Here is an 18,719-nt window from a genome sequence, read left to right on the forward strand (position 1 = left end):
TATGTTGTCTTCTCTAAACCTACTGTCAGATCAAGAAGTAATCACAGGGACTATAGATCATCCACATTTGAGAAACACATGTAATGTGATCTTGCTGGAGTTAGGAAGAGAAGGTTAGAGTGAGTCTACCCCATGCTTTGACCCATGGGTGACCCCTAGAACATCCTGTCTTTCTGGTGGCCTAGACCGATGACAGTCTTCAGGGTCAGTGCTCAGGGAGAACCCTCTCCTAGGAGAGAAGAATTGGGGAAGGCAGGTAAGGCTAAGTCAAAGAAGTACAGTTGACCCTTGAACAACACAAGTTTGAACTGTGCAGGTCTACTTATAAGTGGATCTTTTTAAAGAAATACATACAATAGTACTACACAATCCACAGTTGGTTAAATCTGCAGATGCAGACCTGTTGATATGGAGGGCCTGGAGGGCCAGCTGTAAAGTTACACATGAATTTTTGACCAAGGGGGTGAAGGGGGAGGGCGTACCCTTAACCCTCACTTTGTTCAAGGGTCAACTATAATTGTCTGGGACAGAACAGTAGATCTGAGTCCAGCAACATTAGCAAAGAGAAACTTCTTTTATCATCCTCTCCAGACTAGCTGGTCAAAAGGATCTCAGATAGGGACCCTGACCATATGTAGAAATTGTGGTCTATTGGGACACAATTTATTCAGATTTGCATACACTGTCCTCCCCACCAACCTGCAAGATCCAAAACAAAGGCTTAGTGGTACAAAAAATTAATAAACAGAAACCTCAATTAAATAGAGTCAGGAGACCAGAAGGGGGAGCTCTCATGCCCTGTGATGGCAGCAGAGCCCAACAGAAAAAGAAAGACTCCTCTCTTCTTTCCTGGCAAGGCTTCAGCCAATGAAAAGCCATGAACTTGATTTACCATAGCCTTCCCTACTTCTTTCCCGCCTATAAAATTCTCCTTCCCTTGACGTGTGAGGACTTGCATACCATGGTTGTACACCTCAAATTTATATTCTCTGCTGATCCAAAATAAACCCATCTTTGCTGGAGAAATAACTGGCAGTCTATTAGTCTCAGGTCAACAGTGGTGAGGGACAGGAAATGAAAAAAACTCAGAGAGGGAAAGAGCCCAAAGTTGTATACCAAGACAGCAAGGCAGCTCCTTTTTTGCCCTCCCTGCCAAATTAATGGAAATGTGAGAAAAGAAAGGTTTTGTCCTCTAAAAACAAATTAGTCATTTCTCTTTGGGCTTGTAATTGAACACACAAACCTACCCAAGCAGCACCAAACAAGTCCACAGGGCTGATTTTTACACTCCACAATAATCATAACATACTTGGAGCATATCGTGGAGGGTGATAATGTGAGCTGATTCCTGGAGCAACATTAGGAATGTGGCAATCAGAGACTATCTTGTTTTCCAAACTCTGCTCCCAAAATGTAGAGGAAGTTTTTTGGGAAAGCAGCACTGTGCTTGTACTATACCCCAGGAGGGAACTAAAGTGCTCCAGAGTCATGAATTCACATGCCAACTACAGGAGTCAAACTTGCACTGAAATTATTATAGCCAAGTCTGGAATCTCATTGCCATGGGTTAGTCTCCCATGAGCTGAAAATGCAGTAAACTGCTGAATGGAACACAGGAATCAAATGAATGAGTCTTACATAAGATCCTGGGGACCTTGCTGAAATTATAAAGCAACTATTTTGAACTTGGAAAAAGAGATCAAGTTAGCCTGAGTGTGTGGATCATATTTCAAAATCTAACTAGAAAACCAGATTTTTCTCCCCTGTCATTAGATTTATGTATTGCAAAGAAACTAATCTTTTAGAGATAGCTAGTTTGAGGTTTAGGTTTTTTTTTTTTCCTCGTAAGACAGCATTTATAATTTCAACAAATGAGGGCTATCCAGAAACACCTGAAAAATCAGAACTGCAGTGGCCAGTGTACTTCAGTGCTGGTTTCTTCCCTTCCTGCTTACATTGGTCAGGCTTCAATTCCTTCAATATCCTTATGTATTTGGGGTTGATAAGGTCTCCTTAAATTGACTGGAGCTGCTGTTAAGATTAGTTTTTACAAAAAGTATATGTGAAAGCCCTCTGGAAACATAAATCAATACAGTAATCATCACCATCAGTATTACTACAATTAGAAACCTCTACCTTAAGCATGAACATATGACACCATAAGTGGTGGAAAGATAAACACAGTGGCAGAGGGAGGTCATCTTGGTTTATCTGAAAACTTTAACTCTAGCCTATAGGCCATCTTTGTTTTATGATCTGCAAAAATTTCAAGAAGTGGTTTAGCGATTTTGAATTTTAAAAGCATGGGGAGAATGCTTAAAATAGATTATAAGCTTAGCATTTAAACCTCAGATGTGATTACTAAACACCTGAAAATTTCTAATATTTTGGGGGAAAAAAATTCAGAGCCAATTATACTCAGGGTGGCGTAAAGAAAGGATAGTGAACTTTAAGTCATCCACTTTAACAGAAGCCAGGAGCGGCTAACAGCTGTGAAGCCTCAGTTGAGACAGTATTTCATTTATAGACATCAGCTACAAACAACTCCTGTCTAACCTTTGCCCGGGACAGCCTACACATACTAACTGTCCTGATTATGGTTTCATATTTCTGTCCTTATATATTTATAATATCCAAGGTAAAGTTTTAATAAGCAATGGTACGGACATAGGTGAGAAAGAGGATGGAGTAAAGGGCCTAGAAAATTCACAAAGCACATAGTCACCACCTGAACAAGTAAATGTAGGGGATGTTATAAAAATAAATAACAAAAAAAGTCACTTTAAGTTACTGGTTAATTTCCAACCCTCAAATTGATTCCTTTCTTTCTGGCCATGTAAAATGAATTTGCATTCTACACTAAAGGACATGCAATTTTCAGTGCATGTTCTCCACAGTTTTGTTCCATATACATTAAGAGTAAATATAATTAAACATCAACAATAATAAATATTTCCAACTAAACCCTTCAGACTGCCTAGAAGACTCAAAATTGATTTGCTTTTCTGCCCTCCAAAGGGCAGAAAATTAGGGCTTCAGAATATGGTATTTTTAGTATCACACCACCCACTCAAGATATCACAGTAATAAAATCATCAGGTGTTAGAAGGGAAATGAAATGTATAGTTCATGTATTACTAGGCCTTCTCATTCACTCCACCCTTAAACACACATATCTTACAACAGAGTACAAATGTGGACAGTGAATCCTAGTAAGTTTAAATGGTCTGTCCTATTGAACACCGCTAATTAGTGGCAGATCTGAGACTAGCGCCCAGGTCCCCTAATTCCTACTTACTTCGCTCTTTATACCACCCTGGCACATGCTATGATACCTCCTTTTATATGAAGTAGGGTTTTCATTGTTTAAAACCAAAATATTTAGAACAGTATCATTTTAAGAAAAGAGTAACATTGTCTTAAATGCCTCTTTCAGATTCCTCTGATAGTTCATCAGTGCCTTACATTTATCAGATCTGTGCAGAACATATTTTTAAAATACACAAGCGTGAATGTATGTCAATTTGGGGATGTTAGGATCTTGTGAGAGCAACACAACAATTCATATTTTGTTTTGCCAGCAAAGTGCAGAAATGATACTCCACAGAGGTTGTAAATGTGAAGTAACAAGCCAGAAAAGAGATGTACTGCTGGCATTTTCTGTAAAAGCAAAACGACACAAAAGCAGACATGCAGCTCATGTGAACTGTGCCTACCAAACAACAGAAGTTCAGGTTTATAATGAACTCAAATTTGAATATTTTTCACAAATATCTTTAAAACATGAGTATGTTTTTTATAAATGACTTAGGCCACATGTGCATTTTAATTTTTTTCTCCTTTTAACAAAGAAATGAGAGTACATTTGGAAAGCGAGAGAATGGACTTGTTCATCAAGTTCCCCATAAGTAAATCAAAGGGGTAATAAATCAAACGATGATCACTAAGGTCCCTTCTAGTTTTCAAATGAAGTGACTCCTCATTAAGCACTACAAAAATGTTCAGCTCTTCTAAAATATCTAAACGGAAAAGAGAGCATCAGTGGGAAGAACGGAAGGATGGCTCCTTACCACCACGAAATCAGCATTCACCTAACGGTTCAATATTTAAGAAGAATTAAAGTCACAAATAAATATGACTGTGGGAAATTTTGAAATAAAATCTGTACCTATAACAGCATACCAGTCAATATGGGACTTTTCTTTGGCTACCATAAGCCTCAGGGACATTCCATTTGATCACAGTTAGAGGAAGTGGGAGGTGGGCTAGGAAGGAAGTTCAGGTCAGGAACCACGTCTGCAGGGCACCCACATCCAGCAAACCGGGAGAGCCCTGTGCTGCCCTATCTGACTCCCCATGAGCACTCGCCTGCAACGTGAGCTGCAATACTGAATATTTTCAGTTATGAAAACCTCTAATTTCTGGTTATTGTGGTTCAAAGCTTACAAATCCCCCTTTCACAAATTAAACTCCACAGGACACACAGGCTGACCCTTAGTAGGATCAAAAATCTATCAGTTTTGATTTGAAAATTAAAAATAACCCAATTATGAACACTCAGGTCTAATGCCATTGGTTGAACCTATATAAATTATGCCAGTTTAAACCTACAAAACTTATGCCATTTCCAGCACAGACTACCTGAAATGATACAATGAATGTTGCTTCTTTTACCTTCTGTAGGGTGAATGGCATCCAAGAAGAGTTGCTTGTTTGACCATTTATCCCCACTTCCTAAAAAAACAACAACAGAAAAGGAAAGTGAAACTCTACCCCTAGTATAGACACATACACTATAAAAATAAGACAATACACAAAACCACTTCAATAAAAAGCATTATCACACAAATGAAGCAGAATTTTACTTCAACTACTTAAGTCTCAAAACTGCATTTGCCAACTAAAATAATTAGGCCATATAGGAAATGCATTAAAAGTAAACAAATTTGCCTTTTTAAAAATATGTTGTTGGATAATTTCTATGACTTTAATCAAGATAACCTGAAGATTGGTTAAAAGGTAAGGATAAAAGCTGACATTTTACCTAAAGAGTGATCTTTCTCCACTGGAAGCAGAGAATAAATATTAACATACAAAACAAAACTAAGAGGCTAAAGTGGAGGTGAAAATAAAACCCAAATTAAGTAAAAGGTTACACACAGGAACACAGAGGCACGTATGTCTACACATGGAAGACAGCTGCATTTAAAGCCTCATTCCAGAAACACGAAAGGCTCCACATCTGGCCATGCAAGTAGGATGCAAATGGGCATCAGGCTCATGGCAGTCATGACACTAACATGCAGGAGATGCTAGAGAAAGCCTGACTTCCAGGACACGTGGCTATACTGAACCAGATGGGATTTATCTTCTGTGTGAAAGAAGAATAAGAGCCTGACCTGTGAGAAGAGACAAATCTTCAGATGAGCCCTGAAGAGGTTCAAGGGCCTATCCAGATCATAACTACGAGACAGATGCTCAGAGTAAAGGGAGGGTAGAGTGCGTATATTTCTAGTGCCCTCTGGAAATAACAGTTATGTGACTGAAGGAGGTGGGAAGAGTCTGACAAAGTATATAAATAGAAAAAAAGAAGAGAGATAGGTTACGATGTAGGAGTGGAATCCTCCTGGACAAGAATCCTCAAGTGTCAGAAAAAGTATAGCAACTGTGGGACTTTCATACGAACACGAAACTGGTAAGATTTCAGGAGGCAGGAAAATGTGGTCCTGCTATGAAGGCTGCCAAACATGAAAAAAACAAGAATAGTCAAAGAAAATAAGTGGAGAAGAGCTCAAGAAGACTAAATTAGAAAATGCACCAAATACAAATAAAAAGAAGCAATTTTAGGATTCATATGGAACTCTGAAAATAGAGACAAACATGGGATTTCAGTAGGAATCCAAGTGAAGAAGATCTCTCTTTGCAATTAGCTGCAGAATCTAGAAACAATGAATGTGCCTGCGTCAGGAGCAGATGACATTGAAGCAAGCAAAGGGGAGGTAGAGGCAAAGGCGGTGCAGTGAAGCATCACTCAAAGATGAATTCACAATGGACGTGGCCAAGAAATCTTAATGGAGGATGGAAGGCACCAATACCTTTTTCCGGAACATTAGGCTTCTCCTTTTTGTGCTTATATTTGCTGACAATTTTGTGGAATAAGTTCTTTTTCTGAGACTGGAAAGGACCTACAGACAATATTAATATAAATATATTTAAAATTCACAATGTTTCATAAAATAATACTGTGTTTCTAAACAATTACACCCTCCCCCAGCTTGTGGAATAAGCAAACTGATTCACAAGAAATGTCACCTTGCATCTTTTCTCATCTAACTCGTGCTTAGCGCCCTTCCCTAGACTTACTGAAAAACCAGTGAGATTTTCCTTAGAAATATATTGGACAGAAGCCTCCATTAGGGCTGGGACTCCCTCAGCAGAAACTGCAGATTTAGTGACTAGAGACAGACCACAACCAGTAACAGCAGAGTAGATGTAGTCTGTAATAAAGAAAAGATTTTACTTTAGATTCCTAAATACCATGAAGGAAAGGATGGCACTGGCATTTCATCTCTCCTAAGAAACTGATTTTCACAAGGACAGCACTTGGAGGACAACTTTCAGGTTGGCCCGACAGCCTTCTAGCCTATTCTGAGGATATTCTAGGAGGAAAAAAAAGTGATTTAAAAATAGAAAAATATTTGCCAAAACTTTTTTTTGGAGGGTGGCGGGGGAGGGGAGTGGGGAGAAGTCTCAGACTGTATCTTAGTTTTTTCACATAAAGAAAAGAGAATTGGGATTTTTCAGTCACCCATCAGAAATGCCAACAGCACTGACCTCCAAAAAGCAGGTTGCTTTCTACACTTTGCTAATATTCCTATGTGAAACTGACATTTTCCATAACTTCTGTTTCCTCGTGTGTAAATGGGGATGATAATAGTGCCCAAGTCTCAGGGCTGAAGGGAGAATTTAAAAATTAGAAGCTCTATAAGCTGCTCCTGCTGCATCTACCCACCTGCCAGTGTCTGCATCCACATGCCCTGCCTTCCTGCCAGAGGCAAACTATCTGTGCTCCTATCTAAAGTATACAATAAAATGGTTTTTATATTCACAAATATTTGCAGCCACCATCAATTTTAGAACATTTTTACCACCTCAAAAGTAAATCCCATATTCTTTAGCTATCACCCCTCCCGATATCTGTATTCTCCCTATCCCAGACTGCCCTGGCTAGAACCTCCACTATAATGTTGGATAGAAATGGTGAGAGTGAACATCCTTGTCTTTATTCCCTATCTTGGGGGAAAGCAACCAATCTTTCACCATTAAGCATAATGCTAGTTGTGAGGTTTCTTTTTTTTTTTTTTGGTGTCTTTTATCAGGTTTAATAAGTTCCCTTTTTTTTCTGAGTTTGCTGGGTGTGAATCATGAAAAGGTGTTGAGTTTTGTCAAATGCTTTTTCTACATTTTCTACATCTATTGAGATGATCCTGTGGATTTTTCTTTGTTGTTGTTTTACTGATATGGTAAATTACATCAACTGATTTTTGGATGTTAAACCAACCCTGCATTCCTGGGGTAAAATACCAATTGGTCACGGTATATAATTCTTCTTATATCAATTCAGTTTGTTAGTATTTTGTTAAGGATTTCTGTGTCCATATCTGTTAGAGATAATGGTCTGCAATTTTTCTTTTTTGTGATGTGTTTGTCTAGTTTTGACATTAGTATAATACTGGCCTCATAGAATGAGTTGGGAAGTGTTCCCTCCTCTTCCAACGTTATGGACAAGCTTACGAAAAACTGGTATTAATTCTTTAAGTGTTTGGAAGAATTCAGTGGTGAAGCCATCTGGGTCTGGTACTTTTTCGATTACTAAATTCAATCTTTATACTAGCTATAGGTCTATTCAGATTGTCTAATTCTTCTTAAGTTGGTTTTGGTAGTTTGTGCCTTTCTAGTAATTGTCTGTTTCATGTAGGTTATCTAACTTACCGCATATAACTGTTCATAGTATTCCTTTATTATCCTTTCCAGTTTTGTAAGGTCGGTAGTAATGGCCCCTATTTCATTTCTGATTCTAATTATTTGAGTCTTCTTTTTTCCTTGGTCAGTCTAGCTAAACATTTATCAAATTTGTTGTTCTTTTCAAAGAATTAGCTTTTGGTTTTAATGATTTTCTCTATTGTTTTCCTATTCTTTAATTAATTTCATTTCATTAATCTCCTCTCTAATCTTTATTATTTCTTTTCTTCTACTTCCTTTAGGTTTAGTTTGTTCTTCTAACAGTGTCTCAAGACAGGTTATGTTATTGATTTGAGATCTTTCTTCTTTCTTAACGTATGCATTTACACCTATAAATTCCCCTCTAAGCAATGCTTTGGCTGTATCCTACAAATTTTAGTATGCTGTGTTTTCATTTTATTCATCTCAAAGTATTTTCATATTTCCCTATTGATTCCTTCTTTGACTTATTGGTTATTTAGAGTGTGTTGTTTAATTTCCACATATTTTTGAGTTTTCTAAATTTTTTCCTGCTGTTCATTTTTAATTTCATTCCACTGTGGTCAGAAAACATAATTTGAATTATTTCAATCCTTTTAAATTTACTGGTTTGTTAAATGTCCCAGCATACTGTGTATTCTGGAGACTGTTCCATGTCCTGAGAAAAATGTATATGATGCTATTATTGGGTGGAGCGTTCTATATATATGTTAGGTCTAGCTGTTGTATAGTGTTCAAGTCTTCTCCTTCTTTATTGATATTTGGCCTTCTTGTTCTATCAGAACTATTCTTTTTTCCATATCATTGCTCACCTTCTGATACATTATATACTTTTCTTATTGTTTAGGCTTGTTTATTCCTGGTAGTCCCACTAAAATGTAACCTCCTTGGCAGCAGGGTTCTTTGTTTTCATTCAAAGATAAATTCTACATGCCTAGAGTGGTGCTTAACACATGACTGATTCTCAACAATACTGTTGCATGCACAAATAAGTAAAACTCTTAAAACACTGATGGCATCAATAAAGAGCTCAAGAAATGACAGTTTTTGCTATTATTACTGATAACATAAAGGTGTACAAGTGTTTTTTGATGACTACACCAAGTCATCCTTCTAAATAAGCAACAGCAAATACTTTTGAAATGGGTGGTGGTGATCTGAAATGGAAACAGAAAACACTTCTTATTTGTTTTTTTTGGGGGGGGTGGGGGGGGGGGAGTGAGCAAAAAGGGAAAGAAAATAAATTTAACAAATACAAAGAAAATATATCATGTATACAATCTACACTAATATTATAGGTATTCTCTATAGTCCATTTGCAATTACTCATATGTATTTTATACAGTCCAGGAAACTGCAGGCCAGTGCACATGAATGACAGATACATGGGTAATCACAGAAAACAGAAGAAGAAGAAAGCAGAAAAACAATTCTGAGACTTCTCAGGACCATAAGGATCCTAGTGATTTACCCATAGGAAAATAATTTAATAATAATAAGCTATTGCCTCACAGGGAGAATGATTTCTGTGTTCATCACTGTGTATGAGAACAATGGGATAAGGAAGTGGTTCACAGAAGCAAACTGATTTGATGTATGGAATGGGTTAAGAAAGAAGAATAGAATACATATTTTCAGACCAAACCATACTCAGACAAATCTAAAAAGTATAATTTAAAGACAAAACTAAATATAGAGCTTGCCAATTTTAACATAAAAAAAGAACATCCAGGGTGGTTTAGTACATAGAAAAGCTCCTGTAAACTTCTATTTTTAAACCTCCTTGCTGCTAACCATCCCCAAACTATAACTATAAAACAAATCTAAGCAAATGACAAGTTCAGATAAAAAAGAAAGTGACAAACTTGAAGGAGTAATAGATAAGATATGATGGTATTCACTGAAAAGCAGTAATTTTAGAGTCAAGAAGTGAACAATTTGATTCCTGCCCACCAGGATGGTACATATGTTTGATATTTTGTTCAAGGAAAATAAAGTCAAAGTTTGTAATAAATAGCACATATACTACTATTTTTTCCTTAGTTAATTATTCTATTAACACAGAAATGTCCATGGAGGGAAAAGAAGGTAGGAAGTCAAAAGCAGAGAAAAGAGTTTTAGAAGGAATCATTCAGAAAGCAAAGAACTGGCAACTGTCTTTCACTAAAGCCACCATCTCACGTTTCCATGCCATCTCATCTCCTCATCTTCCTACCAAATTTCTTGACTGTTCGTATCAGCTTCCACTTCCTTATGACAAAATCACCTGTTGCTGGCATATAAACTGGCTTAGGACTCCACTTACATTTTTGGTCTGGATGACCTGTGTTTTGAAGGTATCAATCTCTTTTGCACCCCAACTTCACAGCTGGGTAGAAAATAGCAGAGACAAACCACAATCTGAGAGGGTAAGAGGGGTGCCATAGAGACATTAACAATAACTTTTCCAAAACATTAATGTTGTTCATGGTTTGCTGAAAAATGGACATGTTTTGGCTGAGAAGTGTAGTGACATAGGAGCCATTTCAGTATTAGCATGGTATGAAGACTTTTCAAGGTCAGCAAGTAAGGTGAATTAAGTGAACCTTGCTCTGGAGAACTATTATAGGAAACAAGTGTTCGGCATAACTAGAATGGTGGTGGCTTAATGCCCAGTTTCTATAGTTTCATGTTTTTAAGCTATAAAAAGGGAAGAAGGTTTATTCTAAGACTAGGCTGTCATTTCTGTAATGAACACATAAGTAATGAATGACCAGTGAAACAACAAATTCCTTTGCAATAATTTATAGCAGAGCTTCCCTGGTGGCGCAGTGGTTAAGAATCTGCCTGCCAATGCAGAGGACACGGGTTTGAGCCCTGGTCCGGGAAGATTCCACATGCCGGGGAGCAACTAAGCCCGCGCACCACAACTACTGAGCCTGTGCTCTAGAGCCCATGCTCCGCAACAAGAGAAGCCACCGCAATGAGAAGCCCGTGCACTGCAACGAAGAGTAGCCCCTGTTCACTGCAACTAGAGAAAGCCCACGAGCAGCAACAAAGACCCAACGCAGTCAAAAATAAATAAATAAAATAAATAAATTTATTTAAAAAAATAATTTATACCAAAGTGCTCCCAGCTGCTGGGCATATGAATCTGTGGACTGGAGTAAGTTCAAGTAAACCAGCCACAATCAAGTTAGGATTCACTGAGGGGAAGGGGCCACCTTAGTGCGCTAGACATACATGCCTTGTTTAAAAAAAAACCTCAGGATTATACTAGGTATACCTTTTATACATGCAAATATGCCATCACCATGTTCAAGAAAATGTCTGGTGGCAGTGAAGACTCAAACAGTTACAGGGCGAAAAACAGAGTTCTGCCCAACCTGGAAGCTATCACTTCCTGATAGGAAAGGATGGCCTGGCTTTCATCACATTTCAGCTCTTAAGCACAGAAAGTATCCTCAGGTTGGCTCAATCCCAAACAGGGGTTTCTGTCCTCAATCTTTAATTTTGTAAACCTGCTTCTTTTATTCCACTGTGATTTTTAAAAATCTCAAATCCTTAACCATTCGAAATTTCAATCTTGCAGTGTAAGTGTGAATTGGAAAAAAAATGAGAAAGACCAAGAGTATGTTTGCTAATGGGCTAAAAAACACTGTGAAAAGATAAAGAGATAAGGGAGGAGAAATTAAGTCAAGGGTCAAGCTCAGGCATAATTTAAACACTCTAAATTGAACTCAATTAACTTTTTCTCTATGACCCTACTTTGCTTGAAAATTACTATTTTACAGAGCACTCCGACTTCTGAAACTTTTGTAGAAAGTGCTTCATACATTAAGAGTAAATAAACACTTAAAATAATGTGTCAAAACAAACCTCTTAAGAAGTTACAATTAAATTTAGATTTATAATTCAAAGCTTTCATTTGAATATATATAAGTAACTGTGGGAGAGAAACCAGAAAACACTATAGGAATGGGCTGCTTCAGCTGACCTGCACTGTGAGTTAGATGGATTATAATTTTCTGGATAATTTGTTCTTAGAAGCAAAGGGAAATTCTATTCCTAAATCATCTATATACTAAGCCTACTATAATGTAGTCTGAGCCTCGTTGGAGGAAGGTGACAATTATTTTCATCCCTTTTTATTGTAAAGTTTGACAAGACCTATTACATAGACATAAGGGACAGGGCAGAGATAGTGGAGGGGATGATGGAAAAGGGGAAGACTACTTAGAAATAAAGATATAAATAAGAAGACCACTGGAAAAACAGAATTGTAAGCCCAAGCAGGTGCTATGATTTTGAGATATGTAACTATATAAATGCATACATAATCATTTTCCTCTAGAAATTACACTTCATAAAAATTCTATACATATAACCTGGAGGAGCTAAAAAAGTACCTAGTATAAGGCAGGGAAAAAATGTAACAAGTGTTGAATAACAAATATAGGAGAAAATAAAATACAGACAAATGGCAAACTGTTGGAGAAAAAATGTGGTTTCCTATGAACACTCGCTCCTTTACTAAAGAACTAATGATCTCACTCACAATGTTTGCTTTGAACGATTCATTATGTAAAGATGCAAAGGGTCTAGACTAACAAAACAATCTCCTCTATCCTCTAAAGATCAGGCAATTACAGCACAGCTGGTATGATAATTTCATTAATAATTTGTAGGATAGTACACTGGCGCTGCTAATGCCAAATTACAATCAGTCACAAATACTATTTCTTTAGTTTGCTAAATACAGAATATATTATTTAATTTCTGCTTTATTTTAATAGCATTTTGCTCCACAAGTCGGAATGCAGAGCAAAATCTAAAGCCTTGACAGACCTCCTACCTATGTAATTACTGATATACTGTATAAGAACCAGGGACTTTGTGGCTTGAGAGCCATAATGGAAGAGTTAAGGTGATACTGTATAAAGTATAATCCAAAACTCCAAAAGGCTATTTCATAGCAAAACAAATACTGTTAATCTCAGCTGGGAGAGGAAAAACATATAACAGACAACCAAGACCCAAGAGAAGGTCTCATGAAAATACATCCTAACTTCAGGGTTTTATAGCTTTACAAAGATAAATCTATTGTTACTGTCCCTGAAAGATAATTCGGCCAACTTCAGAGCTCTAAAATGAATGTCTCCCAACTGCAAGGAGCAGAGAAAGAGAATACATCCTGCACAGCAATCAGTTAAGTTCCATTTTATTAGCTTGTCAGGTATTTATCAGCAACTTTAAATCCAAGAATTATGGGGCTGACGATACCTGGCATCTTTGGGCTCATGGACTACTTTACCTATTCCTAAATATCTCTAGGGCACAAGGACTGTCATTTCATTTGGCAATCTATTACAGTGCTCAGCTACCTACCTTTCAACAAGCTGCTTTATTTCTTTCCTACCTATCTTGGGAGATCTCAGAACAACCCTATTTTATTTTCCCAGATGAGCAAACTTGGTGATGCAACGTTTCTTTTTTAGTTCTTTATTCACTAGACTTGTTTTTATTAACCACAGCGGAAAATCAAGCTAATTCTAAAATCACTTTTACATTCTTCCCTGCCTTTAATCATGAAGGGAGAATTTTTTTCAACCTTTCAGAGCCATCCTGAGATACAGGTCTCCTCAGTTGTTTCAATTCCAGTGTACAATGGGGGTTTTAGGTCTTGAGGGAAAAAGGTTTAGGTTTCTTCAGACATAATTTTTCCTAGATATATACCTTATATCCCCAAATCCATGAAATTATATATCCTCACTAACATTTATCTTTGATCATTATCCATGATTGCTAGATTTTGGCAAGATTTATGTAAAGATATATGTCATCATCTATCCATCTATCCAACTAAAATACACACACACAAAAGAATTAATCTGATTTGCCATAAAGCAAGCAACAGGTAGCCTCTTTTACAGGGTAATTATGAGAAATCTACCAAATCCTGCTCAGAATTCGATCCTGGAAACAACAAAACCTTGGCCACACTAGTTCTTCATCTCTCCATTCACTACCCTTATAGGAGAGCTACCAAATGAAGTCTTTCACATCTGTATGGAAAACTAGAGGTATATTTGCCCATCAACCTTTAGACCTAAAGTAAAATCAGAAGACGAGTTTCTCACTGGGAGCAATACTGTCGTTTAGGGTAGCACAATTCTTCATTGTGCTTGAATGTCCTGAGTGGGTTCAGATGTTTAGAACCCCAGCCCCTGCCCCACAAACGTAACGGTGGTCCCAGCTGTTGAGACCACTGAAAAGGCACCCCCCACTCTTTAAAACCCCTCTAGGAACTGCAGCGCTGCCCCTAATGAGTGCTGAGATCCACTCAAGTCACACTGATAATTTAAAAAGCTTCCTTGATATACACAGAGTAGAATCTGATATTCTTGAAAACACAGCATTTTTCTAAATTTAACGAAACCAGTAAAAATTATATTGCCGGAGTATTACAGGGAGTTTTATTTTCATTTGATTCACACTGCCAGTAAAGAATAGAGTCTCCCTATTAGGTGAATGGAAGGATTTCACTGCCCCAGAGTCCAACCTGTTGCAGACAGACAGGGAACAGAAGACTTAGGCTCAGCCAGCAGTTTCTGCTCAAGAGAAGCTCAACATTCCCCATCTGAATTCTGGAGAGCAGGAGGTCGAAGACCATGTATAACACTTTCAAAAGAGCTACACACTTATGGGCAAATGTATAGGCTGAGATGCCAAAGGACAAAGGCTGAAGAGACTTAGGAAGGAAAGAAGAGAGAGAGAAGTAAGGCAGGAACCAAGATAATCTTGGAAAGCAACCTGGAATTCCAACTCGCTGCTTCAACTGTAAACCCAATTACATTATCTAAAGGGAGCTGCAGACGCTAAGAGGCTTCAGTTAGATTCTGACCACACTGCAGGAAAGTACGGCACACATCTAACCTTTGCTGGTTTTAGTCGGTTCTGAGGACATATTTCCAGTCTTCTTCTTTTTTCTTGGGACAGGTACACATTTCCGGTCAAATGTAACAGGACTATATTGAGGGAGGCTGTTGAATTTCTTTTCAAATTCTTCATCCAGCTTTGCTGAGCTAATAAAAGAGGGGAGGGGATAGAATCAATCAGCACATGATGTAAATATTTAAACAGAAAATGATCTAAGATATATTTTAAGATATTCCATTTGAAAATGGGGTCCCTAAGGATTAGGGCATTATTAATAAATTCTGTTCAAGGACAAAAAACATCTTTCTAGAGATGCTTGAGATTTACCAACACAATTTTCTTCATAAACTCACACAACAGGTTGTTACCTTAGAAAAGTAGAAACATTATATAAAAATAGCAGAATATTTTTAAAGTGGAGCATTTGCTGTTCTTTCCATTGGCATGGGAATTTTTCATTAAGTTCAATACAAAGCATATTCCATCCAGACAAGTTTCTCATTCTAAAGATTCTCGTGTGTGTGTGTGTGTGTGTGTGTGTGTGTGTGTGTGTGTGTGTATGCAAGCTTATTGATAGTATGGTATATTGCTAATTTTGTAAGCTTAATTTAAAAAAATTATTGACTAGTACGTGATTAAAATATACACACACAAAGAAAATGCAAACAAATATTCTGAATATTAGAAAAGAATTCTGGGAAGTTGACCAGGATGAGGACAAGATACTCAATGAGAAAAGTAAAGCCAGTTTTCAAAGAACACAACTGGCAGAGAGGCAACATTGCTTTAACGCAAACCACAAATGACTTCATAAATGCCACCAGCAAGCCACCAGCAAAGTTGGGAAATCCTTGGGCTGCTTTTGACTGTCTCTAAGTCCCCCTCACAGCAATGGCAGTATGCCTGCTGGATCCTAGGCTAGCTGCTGGCTTTCATTTATAGTGAGACTTATTAGCTAAGATGCAACCCAAACAGATGGGAGAAGCTGCAGGAGAACTGCTGTGCTTGGTAGATGGAAAATGGAAAGCGTACTGAGAAGACAGCAGCTTTGAGTACCAACTTAACAAAAAGTTAACGTGTTAGGCTGCTACCTGAGGGATGTCCTTGAGGTGTGTCCACTTAAGACTATTCTCAGTTTTGGAGAAATGTACAGGAATTGGGAGCAGAGATAAGACAGTCAGATGACCATCAGAATGGCCAACTGAGAAAGGCCACTACTAAGTTCTAACAAAGCAGTGAAGGGTGGTGGGTGGGAGTGATGTTCCTCCCTTAATAAAACTGTCTTTTCTCATTTCAGTTAATAAATATTTATACTAATGGAAAATCAGATACTATCCGATACTAATCAGATGCTGTCAGAAAGCTATCTATAAGTCGTAAATTTTTCAGATACTCTGTATAACCAAAAGAAAAATACGAAAATGCAAGCTGTAACTCCTTAGGTCCCTTCTTTTTTCAACTAGAATAATTACCTATGTTTTTCGTGGAGAAGTCTATAAAAGTAGAACTGCCAATACTGAGTGAATTTTCCTTGGCTATAGTTAACTAAACAGGTAGCACATTTTCTGCGATAAAAAGGTTTAAAATGCTCATTTAGAAATCTCAGAGAAGACTGACAGGATCTGGCATTTTTCACTGCTCATGAACTATGTTGGCATGTTCCAAACAAAGCAAACCCAGACAGTCTGATTCTGATAGGCCAATATTTAAAGAAGGGAGAGGAGGAAAGATCAGAGTTTCATCACTGATTTAGCCTGTAGAAAACTACACTCCCAGTTAAATACATGTGGCTTCCTTAGAAATGATTAAAACAAACGAAAACACCCCACACTCCAATCTCTTTTCAGGAACAGATTTTCAAAAGATTGTTTCACTTTTCTTGTTCCTCAAAGAAGACTGGTAAAAATATCTCTCTCATAGCTTCAGCAGTTTTGAATGGAAGCACCAGAGAACTTTCTGCCGGGGAGCCTTCATGCTTGCTTAAGTCCCCTGGCCTTCATACTGTTTGCAACAAGACCTGCTTATTTCTCAGTATGTAGACCCACAGGGCACTGGTAGTTCCAGGAGATATAGAGCACTGGTCCTGATGCTCGATTGTCACTTTTTAAGAAAATCGTGCAAATACTTTTGTATTTGACAATGACAAATGTGAGGATTTTCATGTCATTCTTTAAGCATAATGTCAGCAAAACTAATTTGAACTACTTTGGACTTTAAAAAAAATTAGAAACAAAATATATAAAATTATAAATATATCATCTCGATATAAATAATATTGAGGAATCATCATCACGAGAAATAATTTCCACCCTCCCACTGTATGATGAGGGCCTTAAGATTAACCAGACCTTAAAGCACCGTAATGTCCAGTTGAAAAAGGATACTATCCCACAAAGAGAAATGCAAATATTTATGGATAAACCAAATATAATACTCCCAAATGCATAAAATTTGCATGCCTCTAACATACTTATGAAAAAATATGGAAAATATATTAAAATGTACTTATTTCTAGTCAATGTATTCTTTTCAAATTGGGCTAATGAGAAATCTCAAAGGATTTTTAAAGCAGTACAACTGAATATATAGATGATTTCTTCACCAATATAAAGTACTGAATCTCCTAACTAACAATATGTTTTCTGTTCAGATTGGTATTAGGAGTCTGTTTTATATAATAAAAAATGAAATAATTCTTAATGATTTTATCTTGATGTATGCTCCTTCTTGATACTGCATTTTAATACATAATTAATTGCTGAATATTCTCTGTATCAAGAGAATACTTAATCTAATATTTTAATCTCAGAGCATTAGAACATGGTTTACACAAAACAAAGTCAGAGGTAGAAACATAATTTTATCTACATTTTCAGCTGTCATTATTTTATAAACATGTACATAACCTTCAGAAATATTAAATGAAGTACATACAGTATGTAAAATTAGCCAAGTATAAACATACTTATATAATATCCATCATAAACTTCAGATGAGAAATGCATCCTGGAGATGCATTATAAATGTGAAAACATATACAATGTAATGCCACTAATACAAGGTGGACCTCCATTCAAACACAGGCCTAAGTCTAAAATCTACACATTTTGTACTATACTTAAAACATGAATGACACTATCACTCACAACCATGCTAACAGCAGGAATCATGCGATACACTTGATTTGTATTCCTTCATGTGCTTACTAAGACGGCAGGAAGCGCTGACTGGATACTCAAAGAACAAGCAGTTGGTGATTTGTTTACCTTGAAAATACCACCACATTTGGGGTCTGTGCTGTGTGTCTGACTGTGCTCACAGACACTTACCCAAGGAGAGAGTCTTCCTTTGGCTTTGTCTTCTTGAACTTCTTGCTTCCACTGGTCCCACTCTGGTTAAATGTCCAGCTTTCTTCATTCCAACACCCTTCGTGATCAGAGGAGTTTCCTTTTCCTGAGCTTCGTTTCCCTAAGGAAATTCAAAAGAAAGAGTGTGCTTGGTATATTGGGATGGAAGGGAAATCATCTTAGTTGCTTCACAAGTGACCTCTTGACTCCTTAGGTATCATTTGCATGATGCCATTTGTAACTATTTCAGATTCCTCAGAGTGATTCCCGATGGACCACCTTTAATAACAGAACATGCAAAAACGTAACTTACAGACTCTGAGATCCACAGTCTCATCATAACAGGTGCTACATGACTCATGAGACAGACTAACTATCAATACTACTAGCTTTTCCATTAGATAATCAGCCTGAGGTGTGGGAGCCCTTTTCTGGTATGCACTATTAATTCTA

The 18,719-nt window shown here is 37.3% G+C and overlaps 1 protein-coding gene across 12 annotated transcripts in view; it reads right to left on the reverse strand.

Moving 5' to 3' along the window:
• BBX (BBX high mobility group box domain containing) overlaps nt 1-18,719 on the reverse strand; it is a 282,163-nt gene that overhangs the window by 18,546 nt on the left and 244,898 nt on the right. For 10 of the 12 annotated variants that reach the window (XM_082460373.1, XM_082460370.1, XM_082460372.1 and 7 more), the window contains 4 exons: nt 18,249-18,387; nt 14,917-15,065; nt 6,096-6,185; nt 4,675-4,734 (listed from right to left, as the gene is read on the reverse strand). In XM_082460373.1, the coding sequence (XP_082316499.1) occupies nt 4,675-4,734; nt 6,096-6,185; nt 14,917-15,065; nt 18,249-18,387 (438 nt within the window). The remainder of the gene's footprint in view (nt 1-4,674; nt 4,735-6,095; nt 6,186-14,916; nt 15,066-18,248; nt 18,388-18,719) is intronic. The other 2 variants (XM_082460367.1, XM_082460365.1) reach the window with 1 other exon arrangement.

The sequence above is a fragment of the Balaenoptera physalus genome, assembly GCF_965194825.1.
Source record: "Balaenoptera physalus genome assembly, chromosome: 4".
Lineage (NCBI taxonomy): Eukaryota > Metazoa > Chordata > Mammalia > Artiodactyla > Balaenopteridae > Balaenoptera > Balaenoptera physalus.